Source organism: Mus caroli, chromosome 18, assembly GCF_900094665.2.
Source record: "Mus caroli chromosome 18, CAROLI_EIJ_v1.1, whole genome shotgun sequence".
Lineage (NCBI taxonomy): Eukaryota > Metazoa > Chordata > Mammalia > Rodentia > Muridae > Mus > Mus caroli.
Genome location: NC_034587.1, coordinates 21942311 through 21965059, shown reverse-complemented (window position 1 = coordinate 21965059; position 22749 = coordinate 21942311). Strand labels below are relative to the sequence as shown.

General features: G+C 44.5%; 1 protein-coding gene across 4 annotated transcripts in view; it reads right to left on the bottom strand.

Moving 5' to 3' along the window:
- Nucleotides 1-22749, bottom strand: part of Fhod3 (formin homology 2 domain containing 3) — a 416962-nt gene that overhangs the window by 145761 nt on the left and 248452 nt on the right. For all 4 annotated transcript variants that reach the window (XM_021150413.1, XM_021150415.1, XM_029472088.1 and 1 more), the window contains exons 6-7: nucleotides 17715-17809; nucleotides 1225-1336 (exon numbers count right to left, since the gene is read on the bottom strand). In XM_021150413.1, coding sequence (XP_021006072.1) covers nucleotides 1225-1336; nucleotides 17715-17809 — 207 coding nt within the window. The remainder of the gene's footprint in view (nucleotides 1-1224; nucleotides 1337-17714; nucleotides 17810-22749) is intronic.

The following is a 22749-nucleotide window of genomic DNA, read 5'->3' as shown; positions in this document are numbered from 1 at the left end:
TCTTCCTCTTCTTCTTCTTCTTCTTCTTCTTCTTCTTCTTCTTCTTCTTCTTCTTCTTCTTCTTCTTCTTCTTCTTCTTTTCTTTTCAAGAGAGGTTCTTTCTAGGTAGCTGTGATGGTTTGTATTTGGTCAGCCCAGGGAGTGCCACTATTAGAAGGTGTGGCCCTGTTGGAGTAGGTATGTCACTGTGGGTGTGGGCTATTAAGACTCTCATCCTAGCTGCCTGGAAGCAAGTATTCTGCTAGCAGCCTTCAGATGAAGATGTAGAACTCTCAGCTCCTCCTGCACCATGCCTGTTTGGATGCGGCCATGTTCCTGCCTTGATGTTAATGGATGGAACCTCTGAACCTGTAAGCCAGCCCCAATTAAATGCTGTCCTTATAAGAGTTGCCTTGGTCATGGCATTTGTTCACAGCAGTAAAACCCTAAGACCATAGCCTAGGCTAACTTCAAACCCATGGTGGCCTTGCTTTAGCCTCTTCAGTGCTAAGATTATGTGCAGTACAGGCCACTCCACTCTTTTCTACCTATGTGTAGCATGCCTATCTGCTCAGGACAGCTGAGCACTGGAACAGTAAGATGGAGACAGAGCCTATGAGTGGGACATACTCAACTCAACAGATGACAGCACAGTAGAAAGAAAAGTTGTTTGGAAGCTCTGTGAACTCATGAGATACGAAGGGGTGTTACAGAGCAGGAGGAAGATGGCATGGCAGGTGGTCCCTTACACAGAAAGGCTCAGATGTTTTCATGCTGTAGGCACTAGGGACCTGCTGACAGGATTAGATAGAATGATGAAGAACTGTACTTTAGGGAGGTGGGTGATAGTAGGTCAAGAGATGCTGAGACCCCTGAGCAAGCCACTGCATGGGCAGAGGGAAGGAGGGAAGAATGCTCAAGGAATAGCTATGGGTCAGTGTGCCACAGGGCAAAGAAGAGAAGACAAGACACAAGGTGACTTGAACTTGTTTGGGAGAATAGATGTTCTGTGTGGTTTCAGTGACAGAGGTAAAAGATGATGGTCTGACAAGTTTTGACTAACTCCACACATGCATGTTCTTCATTGTCATGTCCATTGCAAGCCATAATCTCTATAGCTTCCACTCTAGATCCTTCACAGAGATGTCTCCACACAGAGGATGTTCCGAATAACTCACCAGAAGATGGGAAGCCTCCCTATCTAAAACACTGGGACCCTGGTGCCCCAGAGCAGGGACTGCTCACCTCTTTTGGTGTCGACAGCAGAAACGGCCTGAATGAGAAGTGGTGCATTGGACTCAGAATACTCCACAAAGACCAGCAGAAGCTTCAGGGCTGTCTTCACCACCAGGCGGAACTGAAAAAGAGACAAAACATCACACAGAAGCATAGGCAGCCCCGCCCACCTGAATGCATTATCCCCTCCATCCTTAGCCAGCACCCAGTGATCCGGTCAGCCTGGAGCTCCTCTCAGGATCGCCCAGATTCCTTCACTAGTTCCTCGCTTACCCTTTACTAGATACTGCAGCATACAGCTATAAGTGCTTCTCAACTGTGAAGATTAGGACTCTGAGGCAGAGCACACTGTCCATGCTCACACAGCTAGTGATCAGTGGAAACAAAAATTCAAACCCAAGGTATTTGACCTCAGAATTCATACTCAGCTTGCAACAAAGTAAGACAGTACATGCTGAGCTGGGGACTTCATTTGATCCTGATGACAGCAGTCACAGTTTGAATTTTTCCAGTGAGGAAGCAGGCACAACATGTCAAATGACTTGTTCTAGGCCACAAGTGCTAGCAAGCTTGGATAAGCAAGAACCTGAGCCAACTCCCCAGTACTTAAAGCCAGGCATAGCAGGCTGCCTGGGGCCTTGGAACTCACAGATCCAGGACCCACAGCTCAGCATTTGTGAGGAGCTGCAGCCAGCTCAAAATCTTTCTTTACCACAGTAGAACTCACCCTCAGAGATGCTATGAGCAACTTAATGGAAGCTAGCATGCCTTCCTAACTCCAGCTTCTTCAGTCCTGAAGGATGCTGGGTCAATTTCCCAACCTCCCAGTTGCTGTTACTATCTCTCCCTCAAAACCTCTCTTCCCTTTATCTCATTTTCTTCCAAGAACACACACACCCACACACACACACACACACACACAGAGAGAGAGAGAGAGACTCAGAATACCAAGCCAACCTCAGGCTATCACGTCTCAAGCTGTCGCTGCCACTGTACAGCTCACAGGAGCAATAGTCAATCTTCATCATCATCTTGACTTATCTGATTTACACTCACTTAGGAATCCAAAGGAGGGATCCATCCTATAATCAGCTTCCAAACACTGATACCATTGCATACACTAGCAAGATTTTGCTGAAAGGACCCAGATATAGCTGTCTCTTGTGAGACTATGCCAGGGCCTAGCAAACACAGAAGTGGATGCTCACAGTCAGTTATTGGATGGATCACAGGGCCCCCAATGGAGGAGCTAGAGAAAGTACCCAAGGAGCTAAAGGTATCTGCAACCCTATAGGTGGAACAACAATATGAACTAACCAGTACCCCGGAGCTCTTGACTCTAGCTGCATATGTATCAAAAGATGGCCTAGTCGGCCATCAGTGGAAAGAGAGGCCCATTGGTTGTGCAAACTTTATATGCCCCAGTACAGGGGAACACCAGGGCCAAAAAGTGGGAGTGGGTGGGTAGGGGNGTGGGGGGGAGGGTATGGGGGACTTTTGGGATAGCATTGGAAATGTAATTGAGGAAAATACCTAATAAAAATATTAATAAAAAAAAAAAGGAATCCAAAGGAAAGTTCTGGGTGTATCTTTGAGGGGGTTGCAGAGAGAATTAACTTTTGGACAAAGGACCCACTCTGAATATGGATAGTGCCATCTGATGGGCTGGTGGACAGGATGGAAGAAAATAGGGAGAAAGAAGAAAGCAAGATGAATGCTAGCATTCCCTCTCTGCTTCCTGGTCCATGGGGATGTAGAGAAACTATCTGTAGCTCCAACTTTGGTCAGCACAGACCATGATGGTCCTACCTGCCATATTTTGGATTGTATTCTCTTAAGCCAGGAGTCAAAACCAATCCTCCTTCCCCCAAACTACCCCTGCTGAGTATTTACCTTGTCATAGCAAAGAGGGAACAGTTTAAAACACCACCTGCCCAAGTCCTTTCTCCAAGGTCATTCCATGCCTTGGCCCTAGGCTCTTTCTCTGATGCCACTCTTTACCTAGATAATTATCTGTCTTGTCCTTGGTCCCACTCTTCACTGAGAAAACAAAACAAAAACTCCTAAGACAAGACTTACTACAGCCCATAGTTCCACTTCCTCTCTTCCCAGTGACTCCCTGTGATCATCAATCCAGATGCCAATATCACAGGATTCAGAATCTCTACTGAGACAAACTTCCCAGCACATCTGGAAGGGATTTTTCAGCCTGGGTCACTTCCATGCCATGGTGGACAATATCTTAAAAATGAGAGTCAGAAGAAACCCTTCCTCCCCAAGTTCATTATATGCAAGTATTTTGTTCCACCAACTAAACAAGCAATTATTGCACTCTCCACCCAACACAGCTCTCTCTCAGAACAGGGTGGCTAGTCTCCTACCTGAGCAGTGACTCCTCCTCTTGCACCTTTCAGGGTGCTCAGTTGGCTTTGTAAAGACCTAAAACCTTCTGCCTGGGCATTCTTTCTCCCTTTTTCCACACACCCTCTAAACAAGTTTATCCGATTCCTGGGTTTTAAAGTCCATCTAATATTGAATGTTAATTGTCTGTTGTTTTTCAGGTCCTGACTGAACTCCTAGGCCAGGCTGTCTTACAGCCTTGGTATCTCTCAGATGCTACCCCTTGGGTATTTAATATGCCACTACCAGCCAGGGCTGTTCCTGACATGGTTCCCACACTGTGACAGACTTACTCAGGCAAGTTAGTAGAATCTCATGTGAGGTAGAGCTTTCCTCAAGGCATGCCCATCTCCCTCCACCCAGGGCCATCACAATAGCATCCAAGGTTATGCCCCTGACATGCTCTCTGTAGCTTACCGCCAACTTGGAAACTTCTCTCCAGCCCTTCCCCTCCCTGGGACCAGCACTATAGGCCTGGACTTCCCTTTTGTAGGCCTTAGAAATGCCACTCGTGAAAACCATTGTCATGAGAAGGAGCCCCTTGTCAATGACCACATCAAAGAGCCACTTTGCATCCTACTCATGACTGAGCTAGCTTCAGAGGCATCTCCTCTAGCCATGAGAAACTAGAGCCCATGAATGAGTGGCAGGAAACCATGTAGCATACATTCATATCCATAACCATCCTCCCCACGATTGAGTACCAGAAGCCACCTCTAGATTCGTTTTAGCACCACTGAGTGCCAATGCTGAAGGAGCAGCTGTTTGATGGCATCGTTTGGGACACGGTGACAAGGAAGAGCACCTGCATGCTCAGCAGAGACACCATTTAAAGCCGAGTCTTTTAGTCATGATTTGTGGGCTTTTCTATGAGGCTCCTACAGACATAGAGACCAGATACATTTGGCTACAGTTCCTAAGAACACAAGCTACCCATCACAATTCCTCTGACACAGGAGAAGCCATGGAGCCAGTTGTGCATGTGAAGGTGGCATATCTTCACTGAGCTTCTCCTTCCAGCCCATCAGTCATAGCCCCAAGCCAAGCTAAGCCAGGCAGAGGTCAGACAGAGGTCAAACAGCCCCCAGGGGTCCCCCTTTCCTCCAAACACTTGAGAGTTCCTAACTCCTACTTCCAGTCTATTAGACAGTCCTACTCTCTCCTCCTTCCTTCCCGTCTAGGAAGAGGTTAAATTCCACAGCATTTTCTCAACAAGTACAAGGTTTTGTGGGGGGTGGCAGTCTAGAAGAATGAACTGTGTTTTGTATGTTTAAAGCCGGAGAAATGCCTTCAAGTAAATACAAACCCAGCAAGTCCGGGCTTGGTGGCTTCCTCTGGAGGGAGACTATCATTATGTGGTTCCTGGGAACGAACCTGGCAGCTGCCCAGTGTGTGCTCCTACGAAGCTGGTTTGAGCAGGGTCTACTTTGTCAGTCCCATAGAATCCTTCTGAGCCTCTGTGCAGTCATAGTACTTGACTTTCACCGTCCCTGGTACCCACAGTCCCTAAGCAACGCCCGCTCCTGATGGAGATCCCTTCTTCCTAGAGAAGCCAGTCTTCCTTTGTATGCTGTCCGCTGGTGCTGGAAAGCCTCTGTTTGGAGTTCTTTGGGCACCATCATTTTATTTTAGTTTTTAAATTCCTAAGCATGGTTTCTATGTTTAGGAGCTCTATGACTTAGCCTCCACTTAGTTTATGTTTGGTGCTTTCGGGACCTTTACTGTGCCAGTGAATAGCAAGCACATTAGATAATTAAAGTGCTGTAGAGGCGAGAGCAGTGGAACATTCATTTGGGGCAAATTCCTGATACTAATTGAAAGCATGTCACAACTCATCCTCGGATGCATCCAGGGCTCCTACTCAGAAATTCCACATTAGCAGTATTGTGAAGACTTGGGATGGGGGGAACACTACTTCTAAATAACTCCATAGTAGCCTTCACTTACCTAAGAGTTACTCTGTGAGCAAAGCAGCCTGCACAGGGGCCACATACCTCCTCCTCTAAGTCCAGCACACTGCCTTTTCCAAAGCTCTTGAAATCCCGTTCTTGCTGCTGAGAGGTTAGGTCAGTGTTTTCATAGCATGCATGGGATGTTTGGTTTGATTCCCAAATTCACAAAACCAAATCTCATCTTAGACATATTTGCACAGGAACTGCAGTTCTAGGATACTGGGACCGGGCAAACAAAGGAGGCAGGCTTAAGGTGGATAAAGAAAGGAGCATCCCAAACAAGGAAGGGTGAGAACAAGCAGCAAGGATTCCAGAGCATCCCCCGCTGCATAGCTCAGACCCTGATGGCTTCTCAGACACATCACACCCTCAAAGTATCCTTCCAACTTCAAAGGTCTGATTTTCAGCTCAGACTGAAGCCCCTTCCTAACCTAACACATACAGTTTCACTACAATGCATCAAGCACCCGGCACCCTGACTAGCCGCGAGAGGCAAATCAGAAAGTTCTCGTGAAGCAAGCATGTGACACCATGGGATGGTTGGTTCATCCATCATGAAGAAGACAGGCAGGTGACATAGCAGCAAGGAGTGAACTTCAGTGGCTCAAAATCAAATGAGCTGAGGAGGACAGACATCCCACTGCAGGAGGTCTTGCTATCTGAGGCAAGACCTTTAGAGAAAAAAACAAAACAAAACAAAACTATAACCCTGGATGGGTGAAGTGGCTGGCCATGTTTGAGTCCCTGCCAATCCACAAGTCTTTGCTTCTACTTCCAACAGTGTTGAGAGCCCCTCTGGGTCCCTGAGCACCCTTTGAGACTCTGAGAGTAGAACACAGGCCTGACCATGCTTCAAGGACACGGCCCACGGTATACTAAGAAAGAACTCATTCTACCCCTCCCCACACAGAAAGCATCACCCACAGGAAGGACAATGAGTGTTCTCAGAGGGGCAGCTCTAGACTGTGATGACAATTGGGTAAGCTCAGAGCTGGTCCCAGCTAGCCCAGCCCCTCTCATCCCCAGTGGAGCAGCAGAGCTATGGAAAGGCTGGGAGGTCCCTGTCACATCAGCACTGCCACTGGACAAAGCACCTCAGGCTCCAGGCACTGCTGTTGGGCTTTGTTACCTATATTTTATTTACATTTTAAGCATTCTAGTTGAACTCTGGAACAAAGAAAATTATGAGGGTCTTTGTTGCTTCTTTTTAAATAGTATCTCATGGTATTTAGTAGCTGGCCTCAAATTCCCTATAGAGCTAAGGACCAGTGCTGAACCTCTAACCCTCCTGCTCCAACCTGCTGGGATTATAGGTGTACTTCACCTCACTTGAATTTTTATAACATTTATTTTTTATTTTATCTTAAATGTTTCTCTCTTCTTCCTTTTCCTCCCTCCAATCCTTCCATGTGCCCCCACTTTGCTCTTTCTCAAATTCATGGCCTTTTTTACATTAATTGTTGTCACATGGTTGTGTGTGGATGAATGTGTGCATGCATGTGCATGCTTGTATGTTGCATTACACACACACACACACACATGAATAAAACCTCCCCCATCCATCTAATGTTATTTGTATGAAGATGATTTCAGGGCTGACAACTTGGCATTGGATTACCAATTAGGGGTTCTTCCCTGGGGAAGACCACTCTGCCTGCTTTCAACATTCTTCAGTAGCTTGCAGTTCTTTGTGAAGGTTGAGGCTCCGTGAGATTTTTCCCTTCCATATTAACACGCCTTTTAGTGTTCAGGTCTCGTTTAGGCAACCATGTACCAGAGGAATAGGGAGTTTGCTATCAGATTTTGTCTCCTAAAGAATGCCAGAGAAGCTACACCAGTCACACTCAGTTTCATGTGGTGCTGGGGCTTGAACTCAGAGCTTTATAGGTACTACAGGTGCTAGGCAAACACTCTATCAACTGAGCTACAATTCCCAGCCCTAGAAAATGATGTTAATATTGTTTATGTTATTCTAAAACATGTATCTAAGCAGGACGTGGTGGTAGTCCCTTTGCATGAGAAGCGTGCAGAGGCCGGGAACACGCAGCCACCATACTTCATGAACACTGAGTACATTCGCAGTGTGGCTGGACAGAGCACTACTCCAGTGTGCTCTGTAGTTTGCACTCTGTGTTCCAAGTCAGCATAAAACAGACTCCGATGAGCCTTCGTGAAAGCCAATGTGCCCGTTAAATAACCAAAGACAGAGCCCCCGCACCCCGCACCTATGCTGGATACCAATGTTTGTTTCAGAGAGGATTGAGAGGGCCTAGCAGGTTGGTGTCACCATTGTGCTTTACTGGGCTTTGATGTTCCTAGTGAGTTTGCAGGGGCTGTCTAGGTTTCTGAGAGAGTGCAGCTACCAGAAGCCTGAAAAGAAAACAAGGCAGTTTCTTAAGACTGGGACTTCATGTGCATTTCAATGGACTTAAGGAAATAGGGACAATGCAGTAGGCAGGTTAAACATGCCACTCAGCAAGTACAAATCCAAGGACCCCAAAAGCTGTCTAATTGCCAAGTCCTCTCTTAAAAACTTAACAACCAGAAAGAGAAAACAAGTTCCCAACCTTAGGACTTAAGTTACAGAAAGGATTAGGGAAACGCACATGATTTCATTTCATTTCCCATAAAAGTAGCATAGGTATGTGCTATAAAAATGGATGCTCATCTTTAAACTAGATTAGAAACTGTAAGACAGCCTGATCTATATGGCTTTACCATATTGTTTACACATTTACGTATACTTTAGAACAGACTAGGTATCTGACAAAATCAAACCAGACGTGTTGGTTCATGCTTGTAATATCACCACTAATGGCTGAGTCAAGAGGATCTCTGCAAAGTTTGAGGCCAGCCTGGGCTATAAAATCAGTTCCAGGTCAACCTAGTCTGTAGAGTGAGGCCTTGTCTCCTATCCCACAGAAAATTCCACTCATCTTTAAAACCCCTTACTTAACATTTTGTTCAAATGCCACACACTCAAGTTGAAACTTTTGAATAAGCAGTTCAAACTAAGGCCTAGGGGTCTCCATAATTATTAAATAGTTCAACAAGAAACTTAGGCTCCAAAATCTTTCCCTTCTCGACCTCTAATAAACTGCCTGCAACATGATATGGGTAATTATCAGAAATAAAGCACAAGCCCAAACATAGTACCTCGAGTACAGAATTCTGGGCCCTGGCCCACAAGAATTCATAGGGAATGAAAAGATCAGGGTTGGCACATGAGCCAGGACAGGAAGTCACCTGCACCAAGTCCCTGAGCTATGGCCTTAGAGAGTGACAGCTGCCTGCTTCTGATGTGCAGTCTGCAGAAAGGAAGCTAACTCTGCAATCAGTGGAACCCAGGGGGTAGGGTGGGGACTGGAAAGGCCCGAAGGAACTTACCAGTAAATAAATTTTGTGAAGTATAAAACAGAGCCAGCTGTCCAGAAATGAAGATTACAAACAAAATGAAGAGGTACAAATCTTTATGATTAATTTAGGTGTTTAACTGAGCTTTGTTTGTGTAAGCAGCAGAAAATATCCACTTTGCTAAATTTTCCAGATATTTAACATCATTAAGAAGAGTCATTTGAAGGCCTGAGAGATGGCTCAACTACTCAACATGATGACCTGGGTTTGACCCCCTGGGACCCACATGATGGAAGGAAAGAACTGACATGTCCTCTGACCTGCACACATGAACATGTGTGGAGGGCAAACATGTCCACATACTCACACACATTCTTGCAAAATAAATAAAATGTAAAAAAAAAATTAAAAGGATCAATTAATAAAAATAACATTAACTCCCTCCTTTACCAATGAGAAAGGGATTCCAAAGCCTGGCAGGAACATGCCAGTTAAGGGGCATCTTGTTACTGCTTGCAGAATGGGATACTGGAAATCAACAAGCTTGGATGCTTTTACAGGAAGCAGCATGCCCAGTTTGGGGTACAAAACCCCACATTCTAGGAGGCTAAAATAACTTGTTACCTGGCCAATTTCTAAATGAGACTGGTCAACCTGATTCTTGTCCTTACCCAGGAAAGAGCCCTCCATCTTTCCAACTGGCTCAAAACATAAGCTTTGTGGAAATATGACAGATAATATTTCCCAAGGAAAAGAACTTTTCTTTTACAAACAAGTCGTCCTGGATGCGTGCCAGCAGACGGCAGGTAAGCCTGGCACAGTGAGTGCTGTCGGGAGAGCTTGGCTGTCAGAAGCCTCCAGGAAGTGAGTGAACGTGCCAGGCAGAGACAAAGCCCCAGGGGAAGGGAGCTGAGAGCATTGACAAAGGGAACTCCAGCCTGCAGGGCTCCTCCTGGGCTGGCTCCCAGAACTCCCTGCCTCTGCTGCCCTGAGGACCATCCACCATCCTAGAAGATGGAAACAGTATTTTCACTGGGCAAAGGGTACACTGGCTACTTGAATTTCTGCATTCTTTCAAATGTGTTCCCAGGTTTGAATCCCCAGCAGTGACTCATCCTCTAGCTGCTGGGGCATGGCTAGTGTATAATGACGCTGTTTTGAGAACAGAGGGAACCTAAATAATGCTCCCCGGAGCCACACAATGGACTAAAGAAGTGATACTTCTCTCAGTGACGCCTCTACTGGTTGTCCTTCCGAAGGCTTTGAAGGCCCGGCCTTATCCTCCGGTCTCATTCTGATATCTTCCAAAAGCAAGGGCTTGTGAAATCCAACATTTAATGGGGATGAGGGAGGGGCTCAAGTGGGAAAGTACTTGCAGTCCAGACATAAGGACCTGAGCTCAATCTCAAAATGTATGAAATAAAAGGGAGGTTGGGGTGGGGGTGGGGGATGACTTGCTTGTAATTTTAGTATTAAGGAGGCAAGAGGATCCATCTCCCCACTCCTGGACAGTTAGTCTAGCCTTCTTGGTGAAAGACCCTGTCTAAAAAACACAAAGTGTCTAAGGTATAACATCAGAGGTTGACCTCTGACCTCCAACCACCAACACACACATGTGCATGCACACAGGAAAGAAATTACATACACTGGACTTAGTACTCTGAGTGTGCACAGGCAGAGGAGCCAGGACTGCACTCTGCAGGGACACTGACTCTGTATCCACAGGGTCATCCTGCCAATAACACATGAATACACGTGGGTGACACAGGGAGCTTTAGAAATCCTACCTGCCTAATGGAATGTGGATAAATACAAAGTTCAAATGCAACTTCACCCACTAAATAGGTTTTAATGATATTAAAATAGCTTTAAATAGAGCATCCAGTCCGAAGCCACTTGATTGACAACATGAGAAACATGAAAAAACTTCCATGAATCACAGCTCAGACATGCCAGAGACCATTATATGGGCATTAAACTTTAAATATTACAGTGACACAGAAAATGTTTAGAATATGTTTAGGGCTTACTATATAAGAAAACTTTAAAAATAAATAGAAAGAAAGGTTTCAAAGTGAATCACCATGATAACTCTGGTAGGACTTCTGAGTTGTATTTTTGCTTGTTTTTACTTTTTAAAATTTCTACGTTTTAATACAAAGAGAACATTTTGCTCTTATAATCACAGAAAAGCTCAAATGGTAGTTTTTATAATAATATCGAGATGTTGAGAACATCCATAAACTTGTATTTTTTCCTTTAATCTCTTCTCATTAACTTCACTATGAAAATTAACATTAGCCCAACTTTTATTAATGAAACACTTATTAATTCAACTCATTTTAAAGTCAATAAAAAACATAAGCTCCAATTGCAGGACTGATTTACGACAGCGGTACACATCAAGGAACTGGTTGGTATTCTAAGAATGTCTTTGGCAAGGCCATGTAGCATTCAATGACGGAGCAGATATCATGGTGTCCAATATGTTTACAATGTGTTTTAAAACATAAAATTTATAATCGGGTATTTTCCTACTTAGCCGCAGAGAGTTATCATTCTTAAATTGGAAGCAAGAAAATCTCCAACCTGAAGGCTGGGGAGATAGCTCAGCAGGCCAGATGTTTGCCACATAGCACGAGGACTAGACTTTAGGACCTCCCACCCAGGTAAAGACCGAGTGGGCATGCTGGTCTGTCTGGAATCCCAGGATACAGGAGACAGGCAACAGATATCCCCCAAAAGGTGGCTAGCTAGACTAGACCAGTGGATAAGTTCTGGGTTCCGGTGGGAGATTCCCTCAATAATACAAAGAAGAAAGCAATCAAAGAAGACACCCCATATCATCCTCTTACCTCCCACTCTGGCATGCCCACACATATGTGTGCACACCCATGTGAACAAGAAAACACACAAATAAATGCAAAAAAGAAAAAGGCACGTGATCATGAAATCTGTCACTGATGTTGAGCCTCTCGTGGAACTGGGGGTGGGGGAAGAAAGAACGTGGCTTGAACTGCAGAGGGGAGAACAATTTCCTCTACAGAGAGGAAAAGGTGTCTGTAATGGCCTAGCTGAGGACACAGGGGTAGAGCCACCTTACCAAGCAGCAAAACATGCTCAGGTGTGATGGTTTCCATGAGTTTTTGAAAGCCAAATGTTCCACCACAGCATGTAAGCCCTAGAAACTACAGGCACAAAGACCAGCTGCAGGAGACTCTTTAGAAAGCTGCTGTGGGCTCTTGGGGCAGGTCAGGAGCCAAGCTAGGCCGGGCAGAGGTCTCTCATAGTGTAAAACAGACATATCAGCAACTGCCAAAAAGGAGATTGGTGCATATGAACTCCAAAAAAAAAGCATCGTGTAGCTTTCTGAACTCACCACTGATCCCTCCCAAAATGTCCCAGGAAATTTTTAGATGGATGCTTCAAGACAGAAGAGAGGCCCAGGCCCATCAGTCTTGACTGAGCATATCTCTAAACTAGGATGTTGAGTGAACTTCTCAGAAAAAGAGCTATTAACAAATGATACTAGGCACAGGGCCAGGAGCAGTGCTCAGAATTTTACACATTTGTATCTGCTCAGCTTGCAGACTATTTCCATTTTATAGATGAAAGATGACCCACATGAAGGCTGTGTTGGACCCCAAAGCCCTAGCATGTGCTAGGAGATGCAGTATGTCTTGATTTTAGAAAGGTCTGTGAAGACATTGGCAACAATGGGTTAACAGTCAGTGAGGCAGCTCCCCACTCGCTTCACAGTGGCCCTAAAGCACCCCAGTCATCTGTGTTGTCACAGAGTCTGTGCTGGTGGGTCCACACATTCTCTCTCCCCTCTCAGCATTCTGGTCTATAATAAAGAGGCATAGCTTATTAAATTTATGTTATATAAAACTGGCACTAGCCATTAAGATGATAAATGGCCAAGGCAGAATTCACAATTATCTTGAGGCTGGAACTGTGGTCTGATCAACAAAGAAAATTGCAATGGCTTGCATTTAGATACACAACCATCAGTCACGGACATGTAGAATGAAGAACTGGCAGGAATGGTGTATGAGACAAAGCCAGGGACGTTTAATGGACTGCCAGGCCAATTTCAGCCAGCACCCAGGGCTGCTGCTAAAAGACCCATTAAAGCAGAGATAGAATTTATGGAAGAAAATGTCATATCCCAAGGAGGCTGTTATATACCTTCTACCAGCTGCAAAAAGAAGCCAATGACCAGTAGAATGAGGGACTAGTTATTAGGTCCCTGTAATATCTAGAGCAAAACATACACTGTAGCTTTGACAGGCTTATAGAACAGTCATCTTTACAGTTTTAATTTCAAAATGTGCATGTGTGTGCATAGTCACGTGTGTATGACCACACATAGTCAGGAGGACAACCTCACCACTCACTACGCAGGAGTCATGCACATTTATTTTTATTTTTTCCTTTATTTTGCAAGAAGTTCTCTTATTGGCCTAAAACTGATGAGGTCGTCTAGGGTGGCTGTCCAGTAAGCCTAAAGGATCTCCCTATCTCTGTCTCCCCAGTGCCGGGGAGTTATAAGCACATCACCATACCTACTGTGTTGTTGTTGTTCTTGTTTAATGTGGATCCTAGAAACCAACCTCAGGTCCTTGTGCTTACATAGAAGTTCATTGATGATTGTATGTGTATGTGTATGTGTATGTGTATGTGTATGTGTATGTGTATGTGTATGTGTATGTGTATGTATAAAGACATATCCTCAGTCCCAGACAATGACCTTTAAATGCTCAGAGCACCTCCACAGGGAATCAGAATGCCTGACAAACAGTAGATCCAGTGTTTCGTAATGGTGTAGATGAAGATGCCTTCCCTGTAAGAATAGCTTCCCAGCAACTCTGGTGTCCACGAGGGTTGAGCCACTTCCTTTCCTTTCCTTTTCTAGAATTAAGAATGTGACTCATGACGTCATGACCATCTTAAACATAGCTCAGCATTTGCCACAGCTCGGGTTCTATAACTCTATGTAACTAAGAACGTTCCTCATGTTTTAGCCTCCATGTGGGTCCCTGGAGTGATCACATATCAGTGACACAATACTTGTGACTACAGGACCAAAGGGCTACTGACTCTCATCTCCTTGGCAACCAGCACTGTGTCCTGACACAGGGAGAGAGCACCGGGACCTGGGATCACTTGCTCAGTTCTCCTTTCCAAGCTTAATACCAACTTCCACGTTCCTGCCAGAGGCACTAGCCCACTCCAAGTTGTGACTCACTTCTTATTCCTGCTTCATGTTTTCTAAATCCAGAAATCTAGGCCTCAGTAGCTGCTCTTTAAGATGTCTCCACATTGCCCTCTTTTTCATTTTTAACTGCAACCCTTTCTCAGACCCCACCACTTCTGAATAACTGCTGCCATCCCTGCCATCTCCCCCCTCTTCTATCCCTATGCTCCACATGCCATGGAAGCTGCTGTCCTAATGAGGCTTCATGGGGAGAACATGAATATGAATGTATGTGAGAGAAGATGGTATGGTCCTTTCCACTTCTCCCTAAACTAGTAGCGGGGGTTATATAAGAGCAGCGTGCACATCTTCACACAGATGCAAAGGAAATCCACTACTGTCTGATCAGCAGTCTGGCACATGGCTGGAAGAATGAGATGCAGTGGGGCTGGCAGAAATAGAGGGCAGGGTGAGCAAAGGTAGATGGGAATACAGAAAGGATGGTTTCCATGGCAACATCATGAGGCTCTCTGATGAGGAGATGAGAGTTTCTCCAGGGCCAGAATGGAAAACAGAGAAGGTTTTCTATATGAGGGTGATAGAAGGCCAAACTATAGAAACAGGATTATCCTATCTCAATTAATTAGAATTCCAGGTGCATAAAGAGAAAAACTACATGCCCTTAACAAGTCATTGTGGGGGTACCCACCTCGTACCTCTGACTGAGAAGTTTAGAGATGGGCTCATGTAAACACAAAGACTTTATTGAAAACATTTTGTGCTTTCTCTTTTAAAAGTCATTAATTGGCTGCAAATACATCATTTTCTTCTCTGGAGTTTCAAGTAACTACAAATGTGCATTGCATAACGACCCTCTGGCAGCAGCAAAGTCACATCGTGTTGCCTTTCATGGGAGGAAAGTCAAGCATTATGAAAACAGAACAACAGGATTCTTTTTTTAACCAGCACTTCCTTTATTAGTGTTGTGCCTGTATAAGGCAAAGCCAGCAGGCTGTCAAGGCAAACCTTTCAGGTTTAAAAGCCATGAATCTGTCAACAGAAAGGACTAAAGCATAGCTTCCCTTGCCTTCTACACCTGAGCTGGGAAAACCTAGGTGGCTGTATTGTTTAATCTGAGTGCTAAGGACAGAACTGAGGCTTCATTCTCCAAACCTAAAGGTCCTGGTTGAGGCACCTATTCTTCTTCCAGATCTTTCACTATCCAGATGAAAGAGAGGGACAGAGTATCAGCAAGTTTTGTAGAGTAAAGGGCATTTCAGGAGAACTGTGCTAGGGGGAAAAAAAAAAAACAACTTGCCAGTGGCTGCTGTTTTTGCATTCAGCTGCTGACCTGGAACTGAGTATACCCAGTAGGGTGATTCAAGATCTTGTCTGACATCACCATGAATGAGTCACACCCTCCCCCAACCTCACTTTTTCTTTTTTTTAAGCAGGACCATAGGCACCAAGGCACAAGCTCACTAGACTCTATTTGCTCCAAGGCACAAGCTCACTAGACTCCTCTATTTGCCTAGCCTCATGATGCCTGAAAGTCAACAAGTGCTGAAGAATGGCTCTTGGGAAAAAAATGAACAGTGAAGAGAAAAATGCACATGTTCTACAGAGTCTAGTGCTAACGATGTCAGTGAGTGGAGAAGAGACAACTGGTCAACCCAAGATAGAGCCTGAGGAGAGGAAGGACCACAGAGCAAGCAAGGACTCTGGGGACCAGCCAGTCAAGGAAAGCATAGTTCCTCTGTTGATTTCTGATTTTATGATTCTCCACGTTATTTTTAAATGCAATGCAGATTTTCCCTTGTTCTCCTGTTCTGTTCATTTTCCCTGCAGAGTGAGTCCAAAGAAAACAATCAAGATCGCTGTGGTGACACAGGCCAATGGCTGTGATTTGAGTCTGCTACTTCCTGTATGTCCCATCTCTTCTTTATACTTTTCTTTTCCTTTTCGGGTTTTGAGCCAGGATCTCAAACTATAGCCTAGGCTGGCCTTGAACCTGTGGCAATCCTCTGTCTCACCCTCCCAGGCACTGGAATTTTAGATATGAGTCCCCTCCCCCCACCATTGTTTCTAGTTCTTTTTAACCCTTCCTCTTCTCTAGGACTTTCTATTAGTGTTGCTATCCCAAAATACCTGAGGCTAGTTGTTTGTTTATTTGTTTGTTTGTTTTAAAAGAGGATAGAAATATAATTCTGTGGTATGTTGACAAGCAGGGACACATGTAAGATCTCCATAGCACAAGTGAGAAAGAGTCAGACCCTCTACTTCCAAGATGGCAACTAGTTGCTGCAGGTACCAGAAGGGACATAGGTCATGTCCTGAAATAAGAGAAAAGCAGACAACAAGCCTACTCTCTCAGGCCATTGCTTCAACAGTAACAATCCACTACCAAGGAGGTTCTCATTGCCTTCCTCATGCAAGGCCACACCTTCTTCACTGTGCTGTATGAGCCCCTAGCACATAGGTTCAGGAGACACACTCAGACCACGGCACCCCTTTCTACATGTACTCCTTCGTGCTCTCCCCTGTTCCCATGCCACCATATCAGTCTTGCCAAGACAATGAAAGAGCCATAAAGATTTCTTAATCCAGTTGTAACATGTATTTAAAAGTCCCTTTTTATTTCAAAGAAATCTTCCCCATCTCTCCAGATTTTAAGGTCATAGACATTAGTCAAAGAGCTATGGAGAGACCTGTTTCCAGACAGATATGCTGGCCAAGGAGGCCTCCAAGCAAATGTAAGGAAGACAGAAAACACAGGAGACCAGATACAAATCTCCCTCTAGCCTAGCTAAGTCAACCTCATAGACCCAGCATTCCACTTCCTTTCCAAGGCCACTTGCCCTAGCTTCAAAATAGAGTTGTTTCTATTTTCCATGGAAAACAAAGCCAAAAGATATGGGAAAAAGCATTTTCAGTTGCCCAAGGAAAAATAGTTTCTCTACTATGAAATGAGGGAAAGTTTTCCTCATCACAACACTGGGAAAGGAAATCCAAGGGCCAGGAATGGCACTGGACTCTCTTGCCTAGTATCTATGACCTATACTCGTGTCATCCTACCACTTGAGGTCACAAAATATAAGGGGCACATAGGTACTTTATCTATAGCATAATATTTTAATTAAACACTAGAAACCAAAAGTGTCAAAGGCATTTGATTACAGCTTAAGAGAATAAAATTTCATAAGCTATCTGTGATTAAACTGAGCTTGAAAAAAAAAAATCTACAAAGGGTGAATCATCCTTTATACCAAGACAGGACTTGAGCAGAGCTGAATAGGATTGCTCTTTGCAAAACCATTTAAAAAAGGATTCTGTGGTGGCGCACGCCTTTAATCCCAGCACTCGGGAGGCAGAGGCAGGCGGATTTCTGAGTTCGAGGCCAGCCTGGTCTACAAAGTGAGTGCCAGGACAGCCAGGGCTACACAGAGAAACCCTGTCTCGAAAAACCAAAAAAAAAAAAAAAAAAAAAAAAAAAAAAAAAAAAGAACCAATGACTTGTAAACTGAGCAAGGTGTTCCAAAAGGAAAGAAAAACAAAAACATAAACGTAAACAAAAACCAAAACCTTGGTCTTACCTTCGACCCAACGAGCGTGTAAAGCCACTGGATGGTCTCACTGTGGTTGATGACGCCATTCATCCCATCCACATACAACATAATCTGACCCAGTGCTGCAGACAGGGGAAAGAAACAAGGAGATGTTACTGGTTTATGTGTAAGCGCAGCCTTCAATGGTCATGAGGTCAACTGAAAGTTTCATCACATTAAGGGTACTGTGTATTGGTAAGGGCACCAACTCTGAAGCGAAGCTCTGAAATCTCATTTCGGAACTGAAAGCACTGGAGGCTATTCCTGGCTGCTGGGGGATCTAACTACAGCACTGACATCAGTCACCTCTGGGCTTGTGCATCTTGATGTATACATGCATGCTTCTCTATCCTGATGTGTATGCTGTTCAATACAGGGCCAAGTTGAACATGAGATGGCACCTGGAACCAAGAGGGCACGTAACGGGTCTCAAAACAACCAGTGTCCCTGCCTGCAGTCCCGTGTCTTGTCAAAACATTTAGAGGGAATGCAATTTTAGCTTTTTAGAGAAAGGACAGCCCTGCATTTAAGTGTTGCTTTGAATTTTCATAAATGAAAAAACTTTATGATGGAAAATGTCAGACTTAAAAAAAAAAGTCTCCTGGCTAAGCATGGTGGCACTGACTTGCAATGCCAGCTACTCTGAAAGGCAGGGTAGGAAGATCACAAGTTCAAGGCAGGCATGCCCAACTTAGTGAGACGGAGTCTCAAAATTTTAAAAATACAAAGAGGGCTGAGGTTGTAGCTCATGGACAGAGCACTTACCTAGCGTGCACATACATGGCTTTGGGGAACCCCAAATAATCTGTCACACGCCAAAGCTTAAATTCTTAGTTTAAGGAAGTGTAATCGCTCTTCTATTACCATTCTCCAAGAAGGAAGTGCAATGTATTATTTTGAACAGCTTCATTAACATCAAAATAATTTTGACTGCAGACACTGCAGAGATAGTGAATATCCAAATTAATCAGGTTTCCTTGAATCATGTCCACCGCCCTAACCACCTTCACCTCTCAGTTGGAAAACTGGAAATTATAGAAGAGTAAATGAAACGATCCCTCATCCCTTAGTCTAAGGATAACCATCTGAATGGACTGATAGGTTTTAGGAAATAATCTACATGAAATGGCGCTGATTGAGAAAAAAAAAAAACACAACACAAAATAGGTTCTGTTCTGGGATCTAGGTAGACAAATGTATGGTGACACTAAAAATCTCATCGTTCCTCACCAAACAAAGGAGCAAATAGTCAAACACGGACCTTCTAAGGAAAACTGTGTCTGAATACATAACGCTAAAATGAGAGGAATGTCTTGGGTACAAACTCAACACAGTAACCATCACACAACATATTCTAGCTAGTCACCAAACCCTGGAGACATTCTTACTAAGCGCAGGACTTCAGACCTTTTCACCTGTCGATGTGTGGGAATGTAAGTGCACACATCCCATGGCACCAGGTGGAAGTCTGGGGGAAACTTTCAAGAACTGGTTCTCCTCTTCCACTCCATGGGTTCTAGGGATTGGACTCTGGTCACCAAACTTGGCAGCAGGTGTTTTTAACCTGCTAACCCATCTCAGTAGCCCCAGCGATAGTTTCAAAATGATACTTGCACAATCACTCTATGCTGTCGTAGAATTTTAGGCATTTTTTTTTGTTTGTTTTTTTTGAGAAAGATTTCTCTGTAAAGCCCTGGCTGTCCTGGAACTCACTTTGTAGACCAGGATGGCCTTGAACTCAGAAATCCGCCTACCTCTGCCTCCTGAGTGCTGGGATTAAAGGCGTATGCCACCACGCCCGGCTTAGGCAATTTTACTATGGCATGAAAACCAAAGAGAGATAAAGGGTTGTATAATACTGTTACTTTGTATAGTGGATAATATTGTTGCTTTTTCACACTATATTACAAACTCATAACACTTAGAACAAAGGATAAGATTATAACAGCATGAAGATTGTTCTCCCTATAACAAAACATGCAAATTAAAGACTAGGCACGTATCATTATCCCTTCAATCAGCAAGGGTGTTTTAAACATCACTCAGCAGTCAAATACTAAGCAGGTCAAAAAAGTGACTTCACATGTCACTGAGTCACGACACAGCAGTTTGGAAGAAACCCTGTAGTAAGGCCATTCTGTGTGGCAAATGTTTGGAAAATTGCTATCATTCATTTCAACCTTAGTGGGACAGGATATTTGTTATCTATATGACAGACCCATAAGGCAGCCATTGCTCTACTTGACAGGCAAATAAACAGGCCCTGAGAACTTAAGGACTGAGTCCCAAACTCCTACTCCTACTAAGTGGTAGAGGGCAGCTCTGCAGTCCTTCCAGGTCCTTCCAGGATGGCTGGCCTTCCAGGTACCTGCACAAAGAGACTTGGTTCTCTTTACATGTCTTTTCATGTGACGTGGAGAGCCTGTTTTAATAAGGGGTCTCTACATTAAAAAACAAAACAAAAAGCACAAATAAAGAAGTAAAGATGTCCCCAAGGTGCTATTTCACAAGTAAAACCTTACACCTGCCACAGTCTGGCGCACACAGCAAGCCAAATCCACATCTGACTCTGGAAAATGTTTCTGTGCAAAGAATTACAAGGCAAGCATAAAAGTTTAAGCCTCTCTTAATTCAACAAAATATTCCAGTCAGCATTTATAACAGATGTGTTTACTGAGAGTGGCCTGTGGCACAGTGGAAGGGGTCTCCCTTAGGTCTGAGCTCTGTGGCACTGCAGAAGGGGAGGAAGAGGAGGGGCTGACATCGGAAGCATTGAGTGCGTGTTTCTTCTCTTCCCATATTTTCCCACTTTGAACACCACACCATGTTACTTCTGCAATAGAAAAGCCAGCAATAAAGGTAAAAAACAAAGCAAATGAAATATGTGATGGTTTTTCATGGTTTATCAATGTTTGACTAGCCCATCACTTCCTTCCTCAGAGAGGCCAGTCCCTACTTCTGCAAAGCTCTGAGAATGAGAACTCAACACATTCCGCCTCCTGTATTCCCGTTCCTCCCTTCCCCTTTTCCAGTCCTCAGTCCCTCTTAGCCTGTCTGCTAAGTCAGCCTAGGGGCGCAAGGATGTTAACGGGACCCTATAACCTCCTGAGAAGCCCACTCTGTGAGGTTCACCCTCCCCTCACAAGACCCAGAACACTGGAATGATGGTTTCTGCCCAAACTGCTCAGGGGCCACTGTTAACAAGACAATAAATATGAGAAGCTGGGTTACTGCTAGAAAGAGGGACAAGTGAAGAAGTTGATTCTGTCAGCTTCTCAGATTGGAGGTAGAGATTTGTGTTTAATGCCTTGGCCTAACACCAGGATAATCCAAAACCCACCCTTCTAAATAGATCTTTGTATCCCAACACCAAAGCGGGAGCTTTTTTCCTGCAAAACACACTCTAGACACAAGGTGGCGCTAAAGAGACTCGCCTGAGCTGATCCTGCAAAAGGAATTAATAGCAAAGACCCACCAAGCAGAAAGTGGGCCTGAGAATAAAATCACAAAAGTAAAAAGTAGGTGTCGTGGTAACACGCCTATTTCTGGGTCACAGGGAGCCATGAAATGTGTTGATCTGTGTTTTCAAATACACAACAGGCAGAAGAGGGTGGTGGTGGCACCCTAGTCCCCCCCAAAAAAGATCCCTTGTGAACCTTCCTTGTTTGGTCACAGTTGAAATCACTGGGTTTTCTGTGTTTCCATGTATCAAAAAAAGTGAGACAGTAGCAATAAGATGCCCATTTTGCAGGGGCACTGGTAGGGACCGAGTTAGACTGGGGCCCGGGCATGCCCCTCAGTGTGTTCCCACATCAGTCACACCCTGACTTGAAGGGTGATAAACCTCAGCTCTCCAAGGCTGGAAGCCCTTACTGCTCACCCCTCTCAGAGGCAGGGCATGGGATCTTAAGGGGCCACTCCTGCCCAGCCCAGCGTCTCCACGACTTCCTCTTTACACAGTTACTTTACTTTTTATATTTAGCTGTGTGATCCATTTTGAGATAAATTTATACAGAATTTAAAGTTCTAGTTTGCCATTTAACTGTCCACTTGCCTTAAGGCCACTTGTTAGGAGACTTTCTCTATTTCAAGGCTTTTGCAAATTAGAGAAGTCCACAGCCTGTGTTTGTGTGGGTCAGTTTCTGTCCTTTGATCTATTTGCCAATATCAGATTACCTCGATCATAGCTTCCTGCTAAGTCTTTCCATTTGTGTATTCCGAGTCCTCCTATGTCATTTTTCTCCCTCGACATTATTTTAGCTACTTATGTTCCTTTTCAGATAAGTTTGTATAAAGTTTGGAAGCACTTTGTTTATCATGGAATCATTTTCATGGCTAAACTGTTTGTCACACAAACCTGGGGACTAGGTTTAGATCCCTGGGGACTAGATTCATAACTTCCTAATACTGTGACCCTTCAATACAGTTGCTCATGTTGTGGTGCCCCCCCCCCAACCATAAAGTTATGCTGTTGCTACTCTGTAACTGTAATTTTGCTGTTGTCATGAACTGTAATGTAAATATCTGATCTGCAGATGGTCTTAGGTGACCCCTGTGAAAGGGTCATTTGACCCCTTCATGCGGTCATGACCCACAGGTTGAGAACCAGTGGTTTAGATCCCCCACCCCCACTCCACCACTATGATCTCACAGAAGTACCTGGAAATCTACCTGTAACTGCAGCCCAGTGAAGAGCTAACTGGCTAGTCAGACTCGACATACAGGTAAGCTCTGTTTGATTGAAGAACTCTGCCCGGATGAATGAAGAGCAATGTAGGATGACCCCTGTCATCAACCTCCAGCATGCGCACTGGCACATACATGCTCACACAAGCACACACACACGAACACACAGAGACACAGGCAGACAGACAGACACACATACACGGAAATGGATACATTTTGAGACATCACCTTTAGCATGTAAGCTTCTAATTCATAAATCCACTAAGCAAACCGAGGTGGATTTCCTTGAGTGCGTTCATCTGTGCTTAGTTTCTGGCTATAGAGCTGCCCTGTGTTT